The sequence below is a fragment of the Cimex lectularius genome, unplaced genomic scaffold (genome assembly GCF_000648675.2).
Source record: "Cimex lectularius strain Harlan isolate CLEC.00 unplaced genomic scaffold, Clec_2.1 scaffold75, whole genome shotgun sequence".
Lineage (NCBI taxonomy): Eukaryota > Metazoa > Arthropoda > Insecta > Hemiptera > Cimicidae > Cimex > Cimex lectularius.
The window spans coordinates 824,485-847,401 of NW_019392758.1; the positions used below are offsets into that span (position 1 = coordinate 824,485).

Consider the following 22,917-nt stretch of genomic DNA (forward strand, 5'->3'; position numbering starts at 1 on the left):
TAACAAAAATCGAAAAACCCAAACTCCAGGAAAGCTATAAAACGATATATATATATATGATTTCGTGCTAAGGTAAAGTAGTGGGAATGATGGTAAATCGATGGCTTGTGTGGTTCGTGGAATCACGGAAATTATTAAACATCTCTCAAGCTGAATTGCGTAGGGTCGATAAATCTGGTCTTCTTGATAGTGTGGTGCAAAACACCTCCCTAATAATTATATTTTATTATCATCACGAGAAGGCCTAAGACATTAGGGGTATTCACGATGTTTATAAGACGTTAACTCGTGTTAACTCGAATAGAGAAATGTCCAGTTAGATCGTGAACGCCCCCTTACTTTCTTAGCATGTTAAGCGTTAATTTTTCCGCATTGCTGCGCGTGGCGATTGGTAGAACCAAAAATAAAGCTATAACAGTCTTTGAAGGCTTGTTGTTGTTTGTTTTGGATTTCTTTTGCGCTAAATTGTAAGATGCCAGAAGTTAATAAAAAAGGAAAATTAATGAACTCTTTCATTCAAAATGCTTCCTATGCACCTTTTGGCTAGTTAAAATTGGTCCATCTAACAGGCCAGAGCCAATGTTAGGTGTTAGTCTTTAATAAAGTTTTGGTTGAGATAAAAAAAAGTCATTGTCACAAGCGGGATTCGAACCCACGACCTTCGGCTAAACCACTTGAGCTATCGTGATTTCGATCCTGTCGGGCATTAACTTCCCATCTCAACCCCACCTTTTGAAATTTCCCTCTTTTTTGCAATTTTCCATGCATTCATGCATTAATGCAGTTTGTTAAAAATGATTTTAGAGTCCCTCGAATACGAACGGGTTAGTGGATGCGGAAGGATGATGTGCCACTCATAACCTCTCCCATACCCGCGACCATGGGGTGGCCTTCTTGTGGCGCCTCTTCGGAGATCGAGGTAAAAAGAGGATCGCAACCTGTTCATTCAGTGAAGTCACAGCAAATACAGATGGGGCAGTAGGACTTCTGGGGTTGAGCGAACGCAAACAGGTTTTACTCAGAGATGTGTGTTGTGCAAGCACATCTCCACAACTATTTCCCTGTGCACTTTATCGCCGTAAGCACTCTCCGCGTGCACATGGAAGGTCAGACGAAGGAAACATATAGGATGCGAGGTAGCGAAGACTATCCCTACAGAGTACCTCGAATGCGTGAAGGGAGTTGTTGGATTTTGAGTTAGCCGCGGACGGTCGGTGCCGGATCTGTGGGACAGACGGTACCAGATCTTGTCTGCAAAGAGTGTGCCAAGCCAATTGAACTACTGGGTAGCACACCAGTATTCCCAGTTCCAAACCCAGTAGCGCGCTAGGTGAGAATGGTCGTAGGTAAGACCCCAGACTAGTACTTAGAGAACGGCCTATAGTTCGCTGTTGCCTTCATAGCCTTCTTTCCCGTAAGCATCCTTTCTCTAGGGGGTGGTTAGACATTCCACTATAAACACAACCGCGGCCTTAAATTCATTGAGGTAGAGGTGTCGTCTCGATCTAGATAGCATAGCAAGATTAATCAGCTGATACATTTCAAAAGTGAACAATACCTATGCGGCATATGATCGTGGGCATAGATGTTGACGGGGCAAGCGGGAGAAGTCACTAAGTCTGTGTGATGCAGTGGCTTCTACACTAAATCTCAAGGATGAACACTAACCACTTGTGAGCGGAGTTGTTTCGCTCCTATCTTGGCAATCTAAACGTGTGATAACGCCGTGTGCTAGGTGCGCACTTTAAAGAACTTCATTTGCCTTCTGATGACATTGAGACCTCAATGGGAATCATATATATGCTGAGAACCAGCTAGAGGCCTTTAGGTATAAGGCTAAAATAAACATTAGCTGTGAGGCGAGCAAAATGGATAATGTCTACAGTGTGCTGTGAAGAAAATGACAAACAGGGAAAGAATTATCTTAACAAGGCTTAGGATAAGGATTTGTATACCAAAAATATGTAAGGTAGACAATAAGACATTTAAAAAAGTAAAAGCTTAATAGCTCAAAAAAATTGTATAAAGAAGAAAAATCAGAAAATACAAAACCAAATAAAATGTTAATCAAATTTTCTCTTATATAGTTTATATTTGAAATTACACCCATCTGAAGATTTGAGACATGAAGATTTCACCTCACCTGTAAACAGAACTCGTTTACAATCTTTCAACGTCCAATTCATATGTTTCAGGGCGATTGCCATTGAAGCCATTTTCTGTGGTTTTATAAGAACAGATTCACAAGCCGTCTGCCTTGTCGGGAGGTCACTTTCATTGTGCCTTTTTCTTACAGTTCAGGAGGAAATTGAAACATTTCGGACTTGTCCTTATCTCAATTCCCCTACTGCTGCTGTTTCCTATAGCCTGCTGACGGATGAATACCTCATCGGTAGACCTAGGTCGACCCTGTTTTTACCTTCCAGTGTGAACCCCTGTACTCTGGAGCACTGAAGAAACCTTCTTATTGTACCGTGATTTACACACAGTCTTCTGGCGATTTCACGCTGGCTGTACCGTTTCTCTAATAATGTTATGAGCCTGACACTGTCATATCCATCCAAATGCCTGACTGGAGCCATTGAAAAAGGTTGAATTATCAGAATAATATCAAATGAAATCAAAGAAGGAAAAATATTAAATGAAAGCGATCTTTAGAAGTAGCAGAATGGAAGATATTACTTTCTGTACAAATGGGATTAATTAGTACAAATGTAAACAATGGAAGTAAACAAAGCATTATTCACTGTTTATTTAGACTACGATACCTCCTAATTACTTGTAACTAACACTAATTAATGAATTTAATTTTAAGACAAATAAATTGAGTGTTTACGTTAAATTTGTCCATCAGTGTGTATAGATAGTTGTAATTTGGTGGCGTTATCCTCCCTATGTTGGTTTGACTGTAGAAACATTTCGTAATTTTGCCACCGTGTTAATAAAAAAAAATATAATAATTGCTTTATTAAAGCAAAATTAAAACTTTTTGCTATATTAAAGAACAAAAGCATTATGGATATAGATCGTCCGATCCGTCTGCCAGAGATAATTGGTTGACAAATATATATGCAGTTTAGAGAAGAGAGCGAGAAGAAAACAAAAAAGAGGAAAAAAATATGTACAAAAAATAAAATACAAATACAAAAATACAAAGTATACCTAAAATATGCAAAATACAAAAAATAAAAAGTAAAAATAAACGAGCTATAATACTAGCTAACTAGTATTAAAAATTGAAGTCTATAGCCAAAATTTTAATGGCTTAATAACAACAAAAGAATGAAACTTAAAAATTACATCCTTGAATCAATTCATATCTGTAGCTCCAAGCATGTTTAGCAATACCGAATCAAGCTCCGACAATTTGAGCTAGTCAAGAACTGCAATAGCTCACTTCTTGGGAGAGTTAAACAACCAAGGTGTAAGAACCGAATCTCAACTTAAGTGTTGGTAGTGGGCTATTTTTGAGTCAGGCTTCTTTTATAAGTCATGAGTGATATGTCGGAGAGGCGTATGTCGGTGGTATGTTAGATTGTAGGTGTGTTTAATGAATTATGTTTTTTTTATTATTCAAATTTTTTTTGTCATTGATAAAACTTTCTATTTATTCCTTTTTTACTATAAGGATTTTGAATTATGTACGTTGACTGTCGTTAATTTGTGTATTTCTTAATTTTTAGTGTTGGATATATGTTTGTACAATTAGGTATACTCATTTTTTTTCTTTTTGTATGTCGGGTCGTATATTTATGGTGGTTGTCTGTATGTGAAAGCTTCGTGATTGATGTCTGTTAGATGATTCGTACATGATGTTTTCCATCAATGTCCCGAGAGAGAGAGAGAGAGAGAGAGAGAGAGAGAGAGAGAGAGAGAGAGAGAGAGAGTGAGAGGGGAGTATTTATGTATCTATCGGTGTGCATGCGTACAGTTTTTTAGTATCATCTACTTATCTTCCGTCTTCATGTTTGGCAAAGTTACTTTACTTTAGTATTCGAGTAAATAAAATCTGTTTGCTTAAAAATAAAACTATTTATTTTTATTTCAGTACAAAAATAAATATATTAACATATGACAAGACAATCGTTCTGTTAAGCGTAATCATCACCATCCACCATGGCCATGACCGTTTCCACTGAATGAGTGAAGGTTGTAGTTGGAGTAACTGGAAGCACCATGTCCAAATCCACCGAGTCCACCGAGTCCTCCTTGTCCACCATAACCTCCAAGTCCGCCATAACCTCCTTGTCCACCATAACCTCCTAGTCCGCCATAACCTCCTTGTCCGCCGAAGCCACCGAGCACTCCGTGGCCTCCATAGCCTCCGAAACCACCGACTCCTGCTCCGCTAAACCCACCGTGGCCGGCGTACCCTCCGAATCCGCCGCTACCTCCTAAACCTCCATGACCACCGAATCCACTGTGACCGCCCAGTCCACCCTGGCCGAGAGCTCCTAGCACATGGCCTCCTCCAAGTCCATAACTTCCGTGGCCGTCTCCCAATCCGCCGTAACCGTGAGGATGAGCCGCACCTGACCATTGACCGTGATAGGAATGGTCGATTCCGTATTTATAGTCTCCCTGATGAGGTTTTGCTGCAATAAATAAAAATATCCTAAGTTGAAAAAAATATGAATTTAAGCATTTCTTCTTGGTTGTAAAATGAAACATTGTTGAATACGTGTCATTGGACGTCTAATATTTTACTGTTCTGTATAAATAATCTCAGATTTTAATTGTGTCCGAATTTAATATTTGCTATATAACTGTTTTGGATTTGAATCCCAATGAAATTAATTTTATAATATAAACATTTGATAAAGGAAGTTAGAAATTGACAAATTCAACTCGTAGTTGTACTGTATGATAAAAATCCCCTTGTTTTTATTGTGAAATGTATTTTGAGAAATATTCCTGTTAGTATTAATAACATCATTATTGTTTATAAAAATAAGAAGTCAACTCTACAGTTTCTTTCCAACACATCCTCTAGGCTCCGGCTTTTCACAAAACTCAGCTATCCGAGGAGAACATTTAATAACATATACCATAAAATGTTATCATTACCACTTTTTAAAAATTGACAATACTAAAAATTGGTTTTACTACTATGGTAAAACAATTATACATCAATTACACACTTTTTGAATGAAAATTTGCATGGCAACTCGCGGAAATGTTTGTTATTTCACCACTGTTCTTGCAAGATTATAAAATTACCACTAAAGATCTAAGTATTTCAGAATCTATATTTCATGAACTATATCTGCATTTCTTGAACATTTTTAGTGAAAATTCTAAAATTCCTCTATAACGAAGAATAACATGGAGTAAAAGCAAATACTTACCAACAGAAGTGTGGCTCGTACCATGGGATGCGGCCAAGCCGACCAAGCAGGAAGCAAGGATAACAATCTGTAATAAAAAAAAAAAAAATCACGCCAAGTTAAGAAAGTGCCTTACAACGGGAGACTTATTAAAAAAACATAAATGATTGGCTTTGATGATTAGATGATGGTGTATATGTAATTTAGTTACTTAAACATTAACTACTCAATTTTATAGAGAAAAGAAAGAGAGAGAGAGAGAGAGAGAGAGAGAGAGAGAGAGAGAGAGAGAGAGAGAGAATGAGAGAGAGCAGCTCTTAAGTTTGTAACTTTATGCTTATATTTCAAGTCTATATTGCACGTTTTTTAATCTAATGTTCATGTCAGGTGGAAAATATTAAATAAACCGATGTCTGTTACCACAAAAAAAGGATAACATAATCTGCATTATGGGTATATGTATACAGAATAAAGTAAGAGAAATCATGTTAGATTTTTAATTAGAAAAGAATAAGTACTAGAATCTAAACATTTTACGATTTTTTGAAAATATTAACGTTCGTTCTTCTTCCAACATTGATTAAGGTTTTGTGTTCCAGATTATAATTATGATTATATATTCCTTGTTGTGTATTTCTACGTGTTCTGAAAGTAAATTTTAATTTTATTTTTATATATTGTTGTATATTCAAATTTTTTTATTCGGAATTTTTTATCTCATTATATTATTTGATGTAGTCCTTCCATTTTCTCTATAGGCATTTCGATCTATTGCCTGTGCCATTAAATGAAATAAGCAGCCAGCGTAAAATTGATCAGTTTTCATTTGTTTGTTGCATATTTTTGTTATTTTCTAATCTTTAAACAGTAAACTTTAGAAGTAACTTATTTTGCTTGTAAATTTTACTGTAAATAACGAAGTGCCAAGGGTTGAAAATTTTCCAATTTAATCTCATGGGTGATTCTATGGGTACTCTCAAGACGTAAAAAGAAGGTATACTTTTATATAGATTGGGTTTTAAGGGTGGCTTTTCTTTCGGACCAGGCGGATCGGTTATTCAAGCGAAAACGGGAACAAAGCTAACTTACCTTTGAAGCCATGTCGCTGAGTGTCTGAAAACTCCTTCACTCCTTCGAGTATATATAGAACGGGCACCAAGGGCGACTCCCCTTTCCCTTTTCGCTACCTTACCGCTCGACTTTCTGTCACCGAATAACGTGAGGCACTTTTGATACTGCTGGCACACGGAGTTGTGTTAAATATTTTCCATTTTCCCCTCTATGGGTTTAAAAAAATATCGAAAATGACAGATTATATTTTCCACTATGGAAGAAAAGTGTATTAATTTAACTCAGCTTTTTATATTAAACTTCTTCGTATCTTTTAATTTCTGGTACGGATTAGGTAGGTTACTAAAATTTTTTTTCTATCATTCGTAAGAACTTCATACCAAGGAAAGCAACAGTTTACAACCTTTCTCTTGAAATGGATCGATTTGAATTAATGTTTCGGCGTTAATCCAACTTTTAAACGTTTCTGACATTTTCCTTTCCTGAAGAATGAAAACCTTTTTCAATACAGAAAAAAAGCTGTATTGTACTACTTCTCGTTCTGCCCTAAACGAATATTTTTTGTTTTTCATGATACGTAAATATTATTTGCTGGTCAATCTGGCAATATTATTAAAAATCGTATTTTTTTTAAAGTATTGGTCATTGATGGTACCTTTGTTATATAATTGCCAAATTTTGACATCTTTATTTGGCTTTCATGAGGGCTCTACAGACCTACAGAACACTGACAAAATAAAATATAAAATTCTATGTAGTCTCTGATGAAGGCTAGATAAAGAGGTCGAAAGCTTGCAAATTATACAACACATCTTCTATCATTCCACCTTATTCCCAATATCCCAAAAAACATTAACATTTGTTAGTCGATACTTCCACACTTTTTTATTTATTAATGTTGCTCTTAAAATAGAATAAATCATTATCATTTTAACTGGCTTAACATAAAAAATGTACTTATTGGAGTATTAGAAATATAAGTCTAATAGTTTATACAGTGCTTACAGTTTTTTAAAAATTGTATATACTTATTATTTTCTCAGTGTTTTCCCCTATAAAATAGATGAGATTTCTGTCTTCAGCACTTAAACTTTGTGTGTCTCTTCTAATAAATTTTTTGAAAGATTTTAGTTTTTTTTATGAAGTAAAGTATTATTTTCAAGGCACGTGTATTAGGTATCTCAAGTAAGTTGCATAGAATATATTCTGTTGTCTAGTTAAATTGTATATACTTATTATTTTCTCATTGTTTTCCTCTATAGAATCGAGAGATTTCATTCTTCTGCACTTGAACTTAATGTGTCTCTGCTAACGGATTTGTGAAAGATTTTCGTTTCTTTTATGAAGTATTATTTTCAAGGCACGTGTATCAGGTGTCTCAAGTAAGTTGTAAGTTGTTGTCTCAGAATCTCTATTTGATAGTGGTTATCTATAATAATCCAATTTTTAAGGTGTACTCAAATGGAGCATTACCTGTCAAAATCCCAATTAGTTTTTATTTCTTTTTGTAAGTAGGTTTTTCAATTTCTCCTGTTAGGTTGTTTTTTCTTTTCGCTTGCCTCATGCCTGCTTTACGCTCCCAGTATTTATTATGTTTTAAATTTCCTGTTATTTTAAATGTGGCTGTAGTTTATATCACAGAATGGATTTGAGCCTTGTTCCGAGGCTCCTGTTTTAGAGTATATCAAATTTTGTAAGGATTTGAGGATATTTAGGCAGTATCAGAGAAGTATCGTAGGCTTGGAGAGCTTTTAGTGCTGCCTGTCTTCCTGAAATATATATATTGCTATACCGTTAAGATGTTTATTATTTATTTCATATAAACATGTTTCTATGGCTAGAAGTTCGGTTTGAAAGTTGGTTGTGGTGGAGCCGAAGGCCGTGGGGTGCTCAAAGATAAAATCTTTGATTCAGAAAGGAAGGTTAATTTTTTGTATATAAATATTATATTAATTAGTAATGCGTTTTAATTAGGGCATACCCATGCATAATCCTTAATGTGTACACTTGCGAGTATATTATTATAAGGCAATATTATCATCACTTAATTAAAATGTGAAAATGTAATATTATATAATGTATTGTATTTAAATGAATGTTTAAAATATAATAAATGTTTAACAAATCTTGTGTTTTTATTAAAATAGTTATGTTATTTTTCATGGTTCTGCTGTATGAATATACTACAGTAAAATATTGCTTTGTAAATTATTTTGAGTAAAATTATATTAATTGTCTTTAAAGTTTTGAAGTTTAAACTTTGACAACTGAAATTATTAAAAAATGTGCGTTTTATAATTTTTATTCATTTGATTCAAAACATAAAGCAGTAACAATTTAGATTTTACATTCACATTGTAGTACAGACAATACTGAATATAATTGAGGGTCATGTCTAGTTATTGCTAGAAAGGTTAATCATAACATAATGGTTACATAACATAAGCTCCAATTAATATGGAGAATATACTTACGGAAATAGAATGGTTGTTACCTTGAGGTAAATAAAGTTCTCTTTGATTGAATATTGGTTTTTTTAATTTTTTGACATATTTCTCTTTTTCTAGTTATAATTTCAAAACTTTATTACAAGTCAGAATTTGATTTTTCAAAAGTCGTGGTGTGTTTATTTTGAAAAATTATAACTATGTACGTGTTGCCAGGGCAAAAGAATACATTTCGGAGAAATTGGAGAATCCCTAGTAATACATACCACATATATAACGTGCTGGTTGACGCTTCTCGTTCATTCTAGAAATAAATCATGAAAATATGTTTTGACTTGGGACAAAGTTCTGCCAATACATTTTCAACGTCTAATCGCAACAAGTATTTTGTTATTTGTCAAATGGTTGGGAAATGAGTGAATTTTTTTGTATTATGTGAAGGATGATCATTCTTTGTTATATCGATCTTTAATAAAAGTTAATTAATTTTTATAGGTTTTTATACGTCAATTCGTGCAAATTATCATTATTTTGTATTATATTTACTTCTAGCTATCGTGACCTCGATTCACTCGGACACTAACTTCCCATCTCAACCTCCCCATTTGAATTTTCCCTCCTTTTTGTCAATTTTCAAATGTCGTGTAATCTGTTTGATTCTTGGCACCAAATGAAATGGCCACGGAGAGCTTTAGTGAAGGTATACTTCATTTTAACTTATTAAATTCACTAGTTTTCGTGGTCCGCTTGACCAATTAATATATTTCAATTAATTAATTAAGTTGAGATAAAAAAGAATGGCAATGGGAAAAATAGCAAAAAGAGGGAAAATTCAAAAGGTGGGGTTGAGATGGGAAGTTAGTGTCCGAGTGAATCAAGGTCACGATAGCTCAAGTGGTAGAGCAGCGGCGTATCTAGCTGAAGATCGTGGTTTCGAATCCCGCTCGTGACACTGACTTTTTTTTATCTCAACTAAAAACCTTAATTAATTAGAATTTTGTATTATTATTGTTTATTTACATTTTAGGGTCGCGTTTTAAGCCTAACAATTCCTTTTGTTGTTTCTCCGGCATAGTTATGATATTTTAAGGTATAACCAACTCTCTATTTTCTTGATTCCGTTGCTAGACTCTCTGTACCTCAAGATCGTCAATGTAGATAAAATACCAGAAATAACAAACGCATATATAGAAACACAATAACAACAAAGTCTAGATACCATTCACATTAACATAGAGCAGTCGATATTCCTCGGAACATTTAAACCCTTCCATTCACGCTAATAAATTATATGCACCTATTCATACCCCAATAATTTTTACACTTGATTTTTTTAGGGAAAATTAGGGACTACGTCCCTCCATTTACGCTAGTAGATTACATTCATACACCGATAAATTTACTATTAAACAAGAGATTAAGGAAATTTACAAAAACCACCGTTTTGTCAGTTTTTCAAGGAAAATATCGTACTCTTATAAATATAATATTTTTACTTTGAATTCAAATGGATTTGAATTAACGTACATTTTTTTGCTTTAGGAAATCAACATTTTCTCGAAATGTTTTATGTACGTCTTGAAATCTTTCATTGTCTAAAACCTTCCTACGCTTTTGCTCATTTTAAATTTCCAATGAAGTTTATGTTTATTTTATTAAATATGAAACTAAATATGTAAATTAAGGTAAAACATGTAATGTTAATTGTTATAATGTTAAAATCCTCTAAATATTTACAAATATGTAAAATAATATAAGATTTATTTGCTTGTAAATAGCATGGAATGTGTAATAAACCTTTCGAAGATGGCGTACGAGGCGCAGAAAATGAGTGAATATACAAATGCAGACCGTAAATATTAATAATTATAACATGGTTAAATATATTTACTTAAACTTATAAATATCTACTTATTATATACTTTCAACTACTTATACTTTATGGTTTCAAGTAGAGTGAATCTGCGAGTTGAAAGAGGAATTGGATCTAGAACCCGTCAATTCTACATCGGAAATGTATACGATTCTAAGTTTCTGTATTGTAAGAATGTTTTCAATCAAGAATTACTTTAGTTTTCCAAGCCCTGATGAGATTTTTTCCCCTAAGTTTTATAAAAGATCGGAATTGCGATCATGTCCTGATAAATGGGGTAACCGGAAAGCTTGTTGAAGGAATTAAGAGTCTTCCATTACTTTCAAATTGGTCTAATTTCCGATTTTTTAGTTATAATATTTAAAGCTATTGTACAATAAACCGGGTAAATAATTTGATGTACAATTCTAAAGCAAAGCTGTATTATGACGTACTATGTACTTCAAGTAGAAATTATTTACACTTGTGTTGATAAATTTAGTTTTAGAAAATGTGGTTTTCATATTATTCAAAAGCAGTTGTATCTTTCAGGAAAAAAGAATGGAAGATTTTAAGGTGTTCTAGGTTTTGTTGAAAACTTGCTACATATAAAAAACTTCCTGTGTGTTTCGCTCAACCTTATACTTTCACATAAAACAAGGATTTTACACGTTTTTACTGTAATCCGCTTAACTACGCATTGTTTTCCACTGAGCCTGGATATAAAAAAAAATCTGTTTTCTATTTAATCGTTTAAAGCAGTGCTTTTATATTCTTAAAAAACACATTTATAGTATTGTAGCATTTAAGGACATAATGATTGTGCGTAAATACGAAGATTGCGGTTTTATCATTAAAAATTAATGACAAGCGAATAAAAGCGTGAATAGATCGAACTTTAAAACCTTTGAGTAAAAGTATTGAAACATTAATATGTAATAGCATTGACATCGCCCGACCTTCATAGAATTATTTCTTCTGCTGCCTCTTTCATTTTTAAAATCTGTAATACTGGGCGTAAAGATTTAAAAATTACTTTTCCAGTCAGAATTTTATATGTTCGTTGAAATTGACTGCTATCAGTATATCACTTCGACCATTCATTAAACAGGTTTTATTCGGGGAATTCTCGCGATTAACAAGAATTCGAGGCATCCGAACCATTTCATGTTGCATAGCATCTAAAATTCGTGAGGAATATTTTTTGTTAAGGATTTCCGATAAAACATCATCAACAGAGAGATGGTTCTGTTTAATCATTTTCCTCTGGTGGAACAATTTCAATATATTTTAAGAAATATTTGCAATGACATTTAACTTGGGAGGCGCGATAACGGAACAACTTTCTATCACTTTAGGCTACATTAAACGCGAATCCTGAATTAATTGTTCTCTCAATCTATCCTTTACCTTTAATAGCTGCTCCATTAAGTCCTTTTATGTTCGCTTTATTTAATTTCGCAATTAATATAGAAATTTTTAACAGATGAAGAGTATGCAGATTTTGAAAAATAATAATTTAAGAAACCCTCCACCAACTGCTCGACGTACATGTATACAGAAGAATCACGTAAAAATAATGCGATTGTTGGTAACTTATAGAACATATATAATGAACTCAAATTATTGCAAAGCGGTTAATAAGGATAACAATAGGACATTAAACAATTTTAACGCTTGACAACCTTGTTGCTTATAAATTGAACATATCGAGATAAAGATTCCACCAGCAAAATAATTCGTGTACATATCAGACAATACATATCCAGGATAAGCACGGATTCACTACCGGTACAACAAAGAATAGAGTTCACTTGATATCAGGAAAGAAGAAGAAGATGATGAAGATGGATGCTACGATATCTTCATTGACTACAGCCGTCTGGCTGATTATACTAGCTCCTTAGTTCAGTGCAATCGGCTCGATCCTTCTTCCAGGGTCATTAGTTACAGGAAAGGAAACAGTAATCCGACACTGCTGACACTATGTCTACTGATAACTAATCTAAAACCCCTTCCCTTCCTACAAGTTTATTATTGTAATTTTAATCACTCTCTGCTGTAAGCCCCGTCTGAACAGTTGTAGCTCTTACAATAAAATTCTTTTTAAAAAGTAATTTTTATTTGGAGTCCATTTAATTATTGACAGACGTGGCTTCAAAGCCATTCCCTTGAAACTTTTCTTTGTATCCCAGGTTATGTCTCCATTGAAGTGGCTGTTTCTTCCTCCTCATTGCTTAATTTACACGTGGGATAAACATTGAATATGTCGGTCGTGCGGATGTTTTCTCATATGGCAGTGATTGTAAAAAGTCCTATCACTCTTCTGAATTTGCACTTGTTGAACTGCAGCAGTGAGTTTACCAGAGGCTGGGCTTGGTGAGGGCTGTTTTAACATAAGCTCACTGTGTCTCTCTCCCCTAGAGTTTATCGACGTCTCCTTTTCTCTTTTTTAGATCCATCCTTTGATGGAGGATTCTGTGTTTGTTTTTGTTATTCCAAGAATAGGTTCAGTCATCAGTGCCTATACAAGTCCTTGCAGATCCTTTTCTGGCCATGATCCCCTCTTTCGTTACCCAAAATTCTAAGTGTCCTTCTAAGTACCCAAGATATCATCAGGTTATTGTTCTTTCCCAGGTTTTGGAGAGTTTAGATGCATTTTCTAATTACTTTTGTTGTGATTTTTTTACTTGCTATTGCTTTAATAGCTGCTTGGCTATCCGATCGTATGAGGATTTTTTTGCCATTTTAACTTCCTTTAAGAGTTTCTAGGAACGATATTGATGGCATGTATTTCATCTTGGAAGACCTAGATGTATTAACGGAACGATGAACTTACCGAAGACACATTTTTAAGATGGATTATAGAACAATCACAGAACAGAACAAGGTAGCGCTGGAGTCTCGAGCAATCAGTCAGTTCCGCCGTGTAAAGCGTAGGATAGAACAGGTTACACCGGACTTCACTAGCGTCACAGAGAACTTTAAAGGTATCGACGGTACCCATCACATATCAGGTCCAATTGAGGCCATGATAACACCGATCAGGAAAGAAGGAAAATACATTAACCAATCATCTCATTACTGCCTGGAAAATGTCTACGAATCTATAGTAAACAAAAGAATTTTGTAGATTCTGGAGATTTGAGGATTTTTCTTTAATCATTTGGTGGGGCTTGTGAAAGGAGATAGATCAGGTGGTCTTTCTTGACAACAAGACCCAGTCTTCGTTTTAGAAGACAAAATACGGAGTGGCCGTGCTCTTCGACCTCGGAGAGTTCATAAAAAAGACTTGGAAGTTTGGTGTCCTCCAGTAGTGTCGCGAGTTAGGCCTTCATGTGAATCTTAGTATCCGGAACTACTGTGGAGTTATTTAATTAGCAGATGTTTCAGGGTTTTACATGCTGACATGGGAACATGTTGTCGGATACGAGAAATTACAAGAACGGAATATCTCAAGGATCGGTACTGTCTGTCCCGCTACTTATGGAAGTGGTTAATGTCATCTTCGAACAGATTGCATACCCAATACGGGTAATCCCTTACGACGCTTATGTGTTTTATTATATTTTAGGTTGTTTTTAGTAGATTGTAGGCAGAAGAATATAAACCGTGATTAACAGTATGGCTACGAATAGCGAGAAGGTATGTTTCCTCACAGATAAACATAAATTTAGAAATTGTATGAAATTTGGAAAGTTGGAACATAAAGAAGAAAAAATGTTATTATGACACAATAAAAGACCGTCATGCTGTCGTGAATCATGAGAGTTAGAGACTACGGATGTCCCGGCCCGATTTAATCTCCGGATAGTCGGAAAAACATAAACACCAGCCGTAAATATACAGTTGAAAAATTCAATAAAGCAGTCAGTATAACAATTTTCGCGGCTGACTTCAGCATCGGTTCCGCCATGTCGACATTTTACTGTAAGCCCCTATTATTATTAATACGGCACAGCTCTAATTTCAGACAATTGGGCCGTCCTAGAAAATTTTTCAGCGGTTTCTCGGCGTCTTGCTTCACTCCGGCATTATATCCGGGATGGCGTTGAATTATTATATTACTTAACCAAACACGATTTTGTTGAAATCCAATATTTGTTTTGAAACCGTTTATAAGTATTATAAAAAGATGGATAAATAGTTGGGGTTGGAGTTTAGCAACAGAAAAATTGAAAAAGAAAAATTTGGGATAGTCGATACTCTATGCTTTTTTGCTAAGATTATGATGTCTAATTAAAACTTCCTCCATTCTTAGTACCTTTACCTTTTAAGTAAAATATTTTCCACTTTACTTGAATTTCAATTCAATTTTGTACCTTTGTTATTCACTAGTAATTTCGTAATAAAAATACTCGAAAATTAATTTGATTTATAAATCGATTCGACAATCACAATGATTTTCTTCACTAAAGATTTTGATGATAGTTTAGTAGTATCCGGTGTGAAACCCAAATGGTTTTAGATTAGTTTTGATATTGTTGGTGTTTTACCAATATATTCGTGATGGTCACATGTGATGAAACGAATATTATTGGGTTGTCCGGAAAATAATGCAGGATTTTGGTATTAAACAAAAAAAAAAGAAACTAGTTACTTTAAAGCAATGTTCTTTAATCAAAATAATTTCCCATACTCTCAATACATTTCTCCCAACGTGTTGGTAACTTATTAATTCCGTCTGAGTAGAATTCAGAATTTTTAGAATTGATAAAGTCAATAAATGCATTTTCCAGTTCCGTTTGATTTTTGAATATTATGTGTTGTAAGTAGTGGTCCAGGTGTCTAAAAAAATGGTAGTCAGTAGGCGAGAGGTCCGGAGAGTAGGGTGGGTGAGGCAAAGTTTCATAGCCAAGCTCCAATAATTTTTGTGACGTTACACGTGACACATGTGGTCGAGCGTTGTCATGCAACAAAATGGGCCCTTTCCGATTGACCAAAGAGGGCTTCATTACTGCCAATTTCTGATGCATGGTATTAATTTGGTTACAGTATGATTCAGCATTGATGGTTTCGCCAGGATTTAAGAAGCTGTAGTGTATTAAACCAAATGAAGCCCACCATACCGTAACCATTACCTTTTTTTGATGAGTTGGGGGCTTTGGAAAATGTATTGGAGCTTCTCCTTTGTCGAGCCACTGTCCAGAACGTCTAGTGTTATCGTAGAGAATCCACTTTTCGTCACATGTAACAATTCTGGCCAGAAATGGGTCATTTTTGTTTCGACAAAGAAGTGATGCACAAACATCAAAGCGCTGATTTTTTTGGCGATCGTTTAATGAGTGTGGAACCCAATTTTCGAGTTTTTTCACTTTTCCAATCGCCTTGAGGTGGTCAGCGACGGTCGTTTTACTGACTTTGAGTTGCTCTGCAAGTTCTCGAACAGTTGTTTTGGGGTTTTCTTCCACCACTGATCGCAGAACATCATCATTAAGAGAGGAAGGCCTTCCACGACCTTCTTCATCTTCAAGGCTGAAATCTCCCTCCCGAAATTTTTTAAACCACCTTTGCACAGTGCACTCATTAACACAACCCTCGCCCCAGACTTGGTTAATGTTTCTAGCCGTTTGGGCTCCGCTTCGGCCGAGTTTAAACTCGTAAAAGAAAATCGTACGAAATTCTCGCTTTGACATTATAAGGATGACTGAATTATTTCCAAGTAGCGGAATGCTACAGAGGTAAACAAACAATATCATTTGGAAGAGGATTAATAAGTGTTGACATTCATACAAATGAGTAATCCTGTAAACGTAAACAGAATATTTTATATAGATTTTTTTTAATGAAAACTTAAAATCCTGCATTATTTTCCGGACAACCCAATACTTTTCGGTTAACAAATAAAACTAAATAAAGCTCTTGTTCAGGTTTTCGTGCTTCATAACTAAATGACCAATGCACCTTTTGGGGCTATTAGGTCTAGTATTAGATTTGTTATAGGAATAAATATCTAGTCATTATTTTTATTACAAACTTCCACTAAAAATGGTGCAATGCCAAAACCTGTCAGACAGTCCAAGCCAAATAACCCACCAGTATGTTCTAGTGTTTATTATCAACCAAACAATTTTTTTAGATTTTGAGAATAATATTTCTTTTGCACGTAGGTTTTTAGAATAATCAAAATATTTTGTAAAGAAAAAATGTTACTCGTTTGAATAGCTTAAAACGATATGTAAACAATATTTTATATTAATGCAATTAATTATTTTTTTAATTTAAAGTATTTGGTTGAGTTGAAAAATTAGTGTCACGAGCGGGATTCGAATCCACGAAGCTGCTGTTACCACTTGAGCTTTCAAGACTTCGATTTCCTCGGACACCAACTCCCCATATTAAGTTACGACCGTTCGAATTTTCGCTCTTTTTGCTATATTTTCAAATGTCGTGTTATCACAATTCGATTCTCAGCTACTTATGAAGAGGCCACTGAGAGCTTTTAGTGAAGTAATTACTTTTTTCATATATTAAATTAATCCATTTAAATTAATCCATATTTGCTTGGTGGTCATAATTGACCATATTAATTATTCCAATTAATTATTCTTTTTATGTAAGGGTTTTGGTTGAGATGAAAAATTGAAAAAAGACGGGAGTTGGTGTCCGAGGGGATCAAGGCACGATAGCTCAATGGTTAGAGCAGCGGCGTATTGAGACGAAGCTCGTGTAAATTTTTCATGTACTTTTTTAAAATTTGTTTTTGTTTTAATTATGGGACAATTTGTTTTGTGTCTTCGTACCATACAGAACACGAATTTTATGACAATCAAAATTCGTGATCTACAATTCCATGAGCATTTTATAAAACAAACTTAAAGGAAGTTAGTCAAGGAATAAAGTAAAGTAAGCAAACTGTGATAAATTCAACAATTAATAGAAAAATTCTATCTATCTCCTCTGAACTAAACAAGTTGACAGAAATTTTGAAAGAATCGAAATATCAATGAAACATTTTGAAAACAATTTATGATGTTCTGTTGAAAAGTCCTACAGTAAACTCGATGAATAAAAAACTATGGAGAAAGAATGTAAAATGCTAGCAGAATCGGAAAAAAATAGAAGTTTTAGAAATGAAAAAAACTAAATCGAACAAGGCAGATATCAAGTCCGATGATGTCGAAAAAAAGTTCTGTCATGTAATTGGAACATACGCGGTATGTCTTTTTGCTTGAACCAACAAGTGACTTATATTTTCATGAATATTGGAGCAACCTTGGATGAAAAAATTAAGGAAGATGATATCGATTATTGCTTTAAACCAAGAACAGGACGATTATGGTCCGATTTGAGGCGATTTCTGTATCTGAGAATCCCACAAAAGGAGAATGATCAACAGAGTTTTCTACACGTCACCTTGGCCTACAGCCACCCACGGATATTCTCCTGTACATAAATTAATACATTTATCTCGCACGTCGTAAAGTGTTCAACGGTGCAAGAAATATAAAAAAAAATATCTATGGCTTCGTAGAGGTAAGACACTAATGAGGAAATCCGATGTAGACGCTATATGTGAACGTTCGAATGCAGGATATAAGCAAACTATGGTGACTCATGTATTAATATTATTATAATATAAATATTTTTTCTTTATTTCCGTTTATTTAGACATGTTCCTATTGTGATTACATGGGTTTCTTTTTCATATTATAAAATAAGTTGACTAAATAATTATCGAAAATTGAATTAAGTGTATTGCTTAATATTTTACTTTAGTTTCCATTCTAGTTAAGGTTTATAAAGGTTTCTATCATATTGGTTGTATGTTTTTATGTGTTATTGGATTTACTTGTATACATATTGTTACTGTCATTTGCTTCGTTATGGAGGTTCTGTGATTCTCAAACTTGTCAGACAATTATGACCTAAAAGGTAATAGGGGTATTCACGATCTTTGGGTCAACCCTATTAAGTCTGTTAGATCGAGAAAAATGATGACGTAGACTTGTAAGTATCGGCTAGTTAATATTGTTCGATCAAACATGCCAGAGCCAATGTTAGGTGTTAGGTCGAAAATGTAGTCACATTGCTATCCGTTAGGGCGTAGGTAACCAAAATGGCCGCCATGAATTTAACAGGTGTTTTTTGTTTACTCGTATTTTTATTCTGAAAAACGCGTTAATTAAATCGGGCCAATAGATTTCTTTTGTTAATTTCTGACCTGTCCTTATACTCCATACATAATAGATACACCCCCTATACTTAAAAGTTGTAGGCTGTAAGACGTTAGGATACAGGTTAGGTATGTCGGCACGAATTGAAGCGTGTCATTTGTTAGTACTTTTCGAGTGCATAGACAGCATTTTGGATGAAAGAGCTGATTAATTTTCCTTTTTTATTAACTTCTGGCATATTACAATTTAACACAAAAGAAAACCAAAACAAACAACAACAAGCCTTCAAGGACTGTTATAGCTTTATTTTTGTTCTACCAATCGCCACGCGCACCAATCTTCCAAACATCGTGAATACCCCTAATATTTTACTCATTGCTCTTCAAAATATAAGGAGTTTAAGAAGGAATTTTAAGAATTTTAATATGTTCTTAGTGGAATTTTAATGAAAATTTACAGTTTTGCCTCATGTTTTAATTTTTACAGTGATTTGGGTCAGTGACGATAAAACCTCATTATGTTAAGATAAAAATTTTTAGGATGAAACCTCATGTATTATGTAGGCCTATATCGATACTTTCAATATTTTCTAAAACTTAATTTAAAAAAAGGTTATTTCGAATTTTGTCCGAAAATAATATTTTAAATACGAGGTAATTTAGCTTTCAAAAATCAAAACGCACATAGGATGCGCATTTATACACACTCATTGTCTCATTAGAAACTACAATGAAACAAAACCTGACAAAAGCGGCTATTTCAAAAAATGTTATCTTTCTTTCTCTAATATTTCTTTTTATAAATAACGTGGTTAGTTGTTCTTATGGTTTTTAAGAATATTATGCAAGAATGGGTAATCAGTTTATATCAGTTTAATCAGTTAGAAAGGAGTACAATCTCCCTAATCGGCCAATTTTAAAATGGTATTTTATTTAGCCTTTCGCTAAGAAATTATTAATCATTAGTAATAATTAATAAACAAAAGTAAATATGTTAAAATATTAATTACTAAAAATTTACAAGAAAGATCAATTATAAATAATCTTACTAGAAAAACAGAATGTCGCTAAGACAAATTTTTGTTAAGGGAGTTGGTTATTAATACACGCTTAGTCAAAATGTACTTAACTTTGTGATAAAGGCCAGAACAAATTTTACTACAGTATCGAGCTAATTCCCGGAAGTTGATTAAACTTCGCCCAAGTGTTTAGTCTAAAATCCTGATGTGTGCAATCTTTATTATAATAAAGCAATTACAAAGAAATCTAACCCCCTCGTGCACAAAATATGACAGGTTTGTGGCCAAAACCCTCGGGATTTGTTTTCACTGTACAACGGCTGAAAAGGTGTGTATCGACATACTCTTATATTTCTCTTTTTCCCTCAAAACCTATTGATAACAATACCCCCCAAAACATTATACAGGGTGACTGGCGATAAGTGTCGAAAATTTCAGGATGTGTTTCTACTCACCATATATAATAAAAAAACTTCCTGTAATCCCCTGTCGAAATCTCTACGGTAAAGAAGTAATTTCAGGTTTTTTATTGTTTCATTTTTCGATTTAGGTCCACTAAATTGCTTATAAACTTCAGAATTACTGACTGTAGAAAAATCTGGTTTATACCACCTGTAAGAAGGTCAAATTTGCTGAAAGAATACTTATTTACATTGCAGAATTGATGAAAAAATCCTGCATGAAAAATACAGAAAAAACAAAAACGTTGAAATTTGGAGTTTTTCGAAAATGTTGGATTGGTAATTGTTAATAACTGCAAACTCCTGGAGCTTTGGAAATTCTCTCACAAGTTCTCCATTCAATTCGCTTCTGGCGGTATGCCCACCATTTTGAATTGCGCTCCTGGAAAGCCCAAAAATTTGGTAAAATTTGGTGTCGTTGAAGGGGGCACGCTCAATTTTTCCAGGATGTCTTCTGGTTCATGAGTTTAGTGCCAGTTCTTAATTATCCGATTCAATCAGTTTGATTTATGTTATCGGCTGACAACGTCCTCCTACTAAATAGGGGACCTAAGTCGAAAAATAAAAAAAACCAAAACCTTAAATTACTTCTTTATCGTTGAGATTTGGATAGGGGTTTATAGCAAGAATTTTGTTGTTCATGGTGAGTAGAAACACCTCCTGAAATGTTGGACAATTATCGCCAGTCACCCCCTGTATATACAGCTTACAGTTAAAAACTATTTTATATAATTTTTATATTAAATTACTATATTAAACAAAATTAAATTATTATATTAAAAAAAAGTTATTACTTTAGAAACTCTAGTAGGTTACATTCTGAAGTCCCTCAGAAACTTTTTTTTACGAAGGTTCGCTGGCAAAAAAACCCATTTGTAAGTTTGTCGGGTTCGAATGCAGAGCCGCTGGATTCGTACCCGGGACCTTCACCTTACAGTGATGAGCGCCGTGTCAATGCCTAAACCGTTGCGGCCACCGACGCCCCCTGGAAACCTTGTTCTTGCTAAATATCTACTTGAAGTGGAATAATTTTGCAGTGATTTCTATTCAGTAATATATATTTTTAGTTTTTCAAAATATTTATCTACTTTCAAGAAAGTATGAACTTACAATGGGCAATTTGTTCAACCTTCTTCACTGGAGTGTAGCAAATGTGATTATATTATTTGTATGTCAAAAACTAAAAAAAAATATATATATATATATATAGATAGATAGATATATATATAAGTTTCTGTGCATGTAAAATGTTGTAATTGTATTAGTTATTGTTATTATTAATTTTTAAAAGAATTTAACGGCTAAGGTCATTTCAAGCCCTAACATTTAAACCTTCTATCTTAGATTAGTTGTATTCTTATAATTAATAATAAATTGGTCTTACATTATTATTATAAAGTATGTATGTATTATTATAAAATATTTTATACTTTTATACTTTGCAAACATTGCAAAAGTGTATTATATTGTGAAGTTCCTACGAAACTCTTATTGAATATCAAATTGATGAAAAAACGGTTTGAATCATCGTCCAGGTTAAGACGAGTCGTTAATATCCAATGTATCTAAAGAGTGTACGTTCTGTATGTCATAAATTATTTTACTAGTTAAAAAAAGTAAGCATGTATTGCTTGAAATAATGTGTATAGTTATATATTATTTTTTTAATCCTAAATGGAGAAAAAAATCGTACTCACTTAATTATCATAAATCATAAAACATGAAATGATATGATACAGAATTAGACACTAAATGTCTCCTTGAAAAATTACTTGATAATACACAATAATTATTTAATATGTTTAAAGGATTAAAAATTGGTTTTATTTAATATTAATCACATCTAAAAGATATGCATTAATATTTTCCAAAAGTAAGTAGAGTTATTTACAAAAATTCAACATCATTTTATATAATTCATGACATCAACAATCGTTTAGAACCAAACTGATGACATGGACTTTTTTTAAGCAAGATAGTAATGATGTCAGTGTATCCTTGAATTATGCATATCACCTTATCTTCCAAATACAACAATATATTCAGATTTCATAAGTGCAAGTGTGAAAATTAGTTAGTTCGCCTTTTAGAATAATAATTGTTTAATGTATTTTACATATTGTTGAAAATGTGGATACATTTTTTCTTTTTTTTTAAGAATTTTAGAATATTTTTCTGTACAAACGTTTCCACTTTTTCTTCATGGGATACCAAAAACGGTCGTTATTTGAGTTTCTTCACCCGATCGGGTCGCATATTATTCTAGAACACGTTCGCGATTGTGGTTTTAGCAAGAGCAAAAGCGAGAGGAAAAGTACGAAAAATAAATCCCCCCGGGACCTCGAAATCTACCGATTGGGCAAGAACGGCTAAACTATCTGAATGTAGCGAGCGTGACCGGCGTTGGTCAACTTAAAAAATCGCCGGAAAAATCCGGACTGCTGAATGATTTTTTTTAACAGACATCGGAAAAATATGAAAGGCCCATTTTGGGTAGGGCCTTGATTCCTAACCAGCTTCAACAAAGAACCATGCCTTCTCTTTTAATAGCGAGCCAGTTTCTTATTACCGGGTCTAGGTCGTCTTTACAGGTGATTGTTTCTTTTTAATGATTATCACGTAGG

At 33.8% G+C, this 22,917-nt stretch overlaps 1 protein-coding gene across 1 annotated transcript; it reads right to left on the reverse strand.

Annotated features, from left to right (window-relative positions):
* Positions 1 to 4,012: 4,012 nt before the first annotated feature.
* On the reverse strand, positions 4,013 to 6,437 carry LOC106661042 (acanthoscurrin-2-like). The gene is made up of 3 exons (XM_014384143.2): positions 6,417 to 6,437; positions 5,349 to 5,415; positions 4,013 to 4,595 (listed from the first exon to the last, which is right to left on the reverse strand). The coding sequence occupies exons 1-3, from the start codon at positions 6,426 to 6,428 to the stop codon at positions 4,105 to 4,107; spliced, it is 570 nt and encodes a 189-aa protein (XP_014239629.1). The 5' UTR covers positions 6,429 to 6,437; the 3' UTR covers positions 4,013 to 4,104.
* Between the last annotated feature and the right edge of the window lie 16,480 nt (positions 6,438 to 22,917).

Bases quoted from the DNA above. Each gene is read 5' to 3' on its own strand.
- LOC106661042 (XM_014384143.2), bottom strand. The intron at 4,596-5,348 runs GTAAGTATTTGC...TATTTATTGCAG, and splicing joins TACGAGCCACACTTCTGTTG to CAAAACCTCATCAGGGAGAC.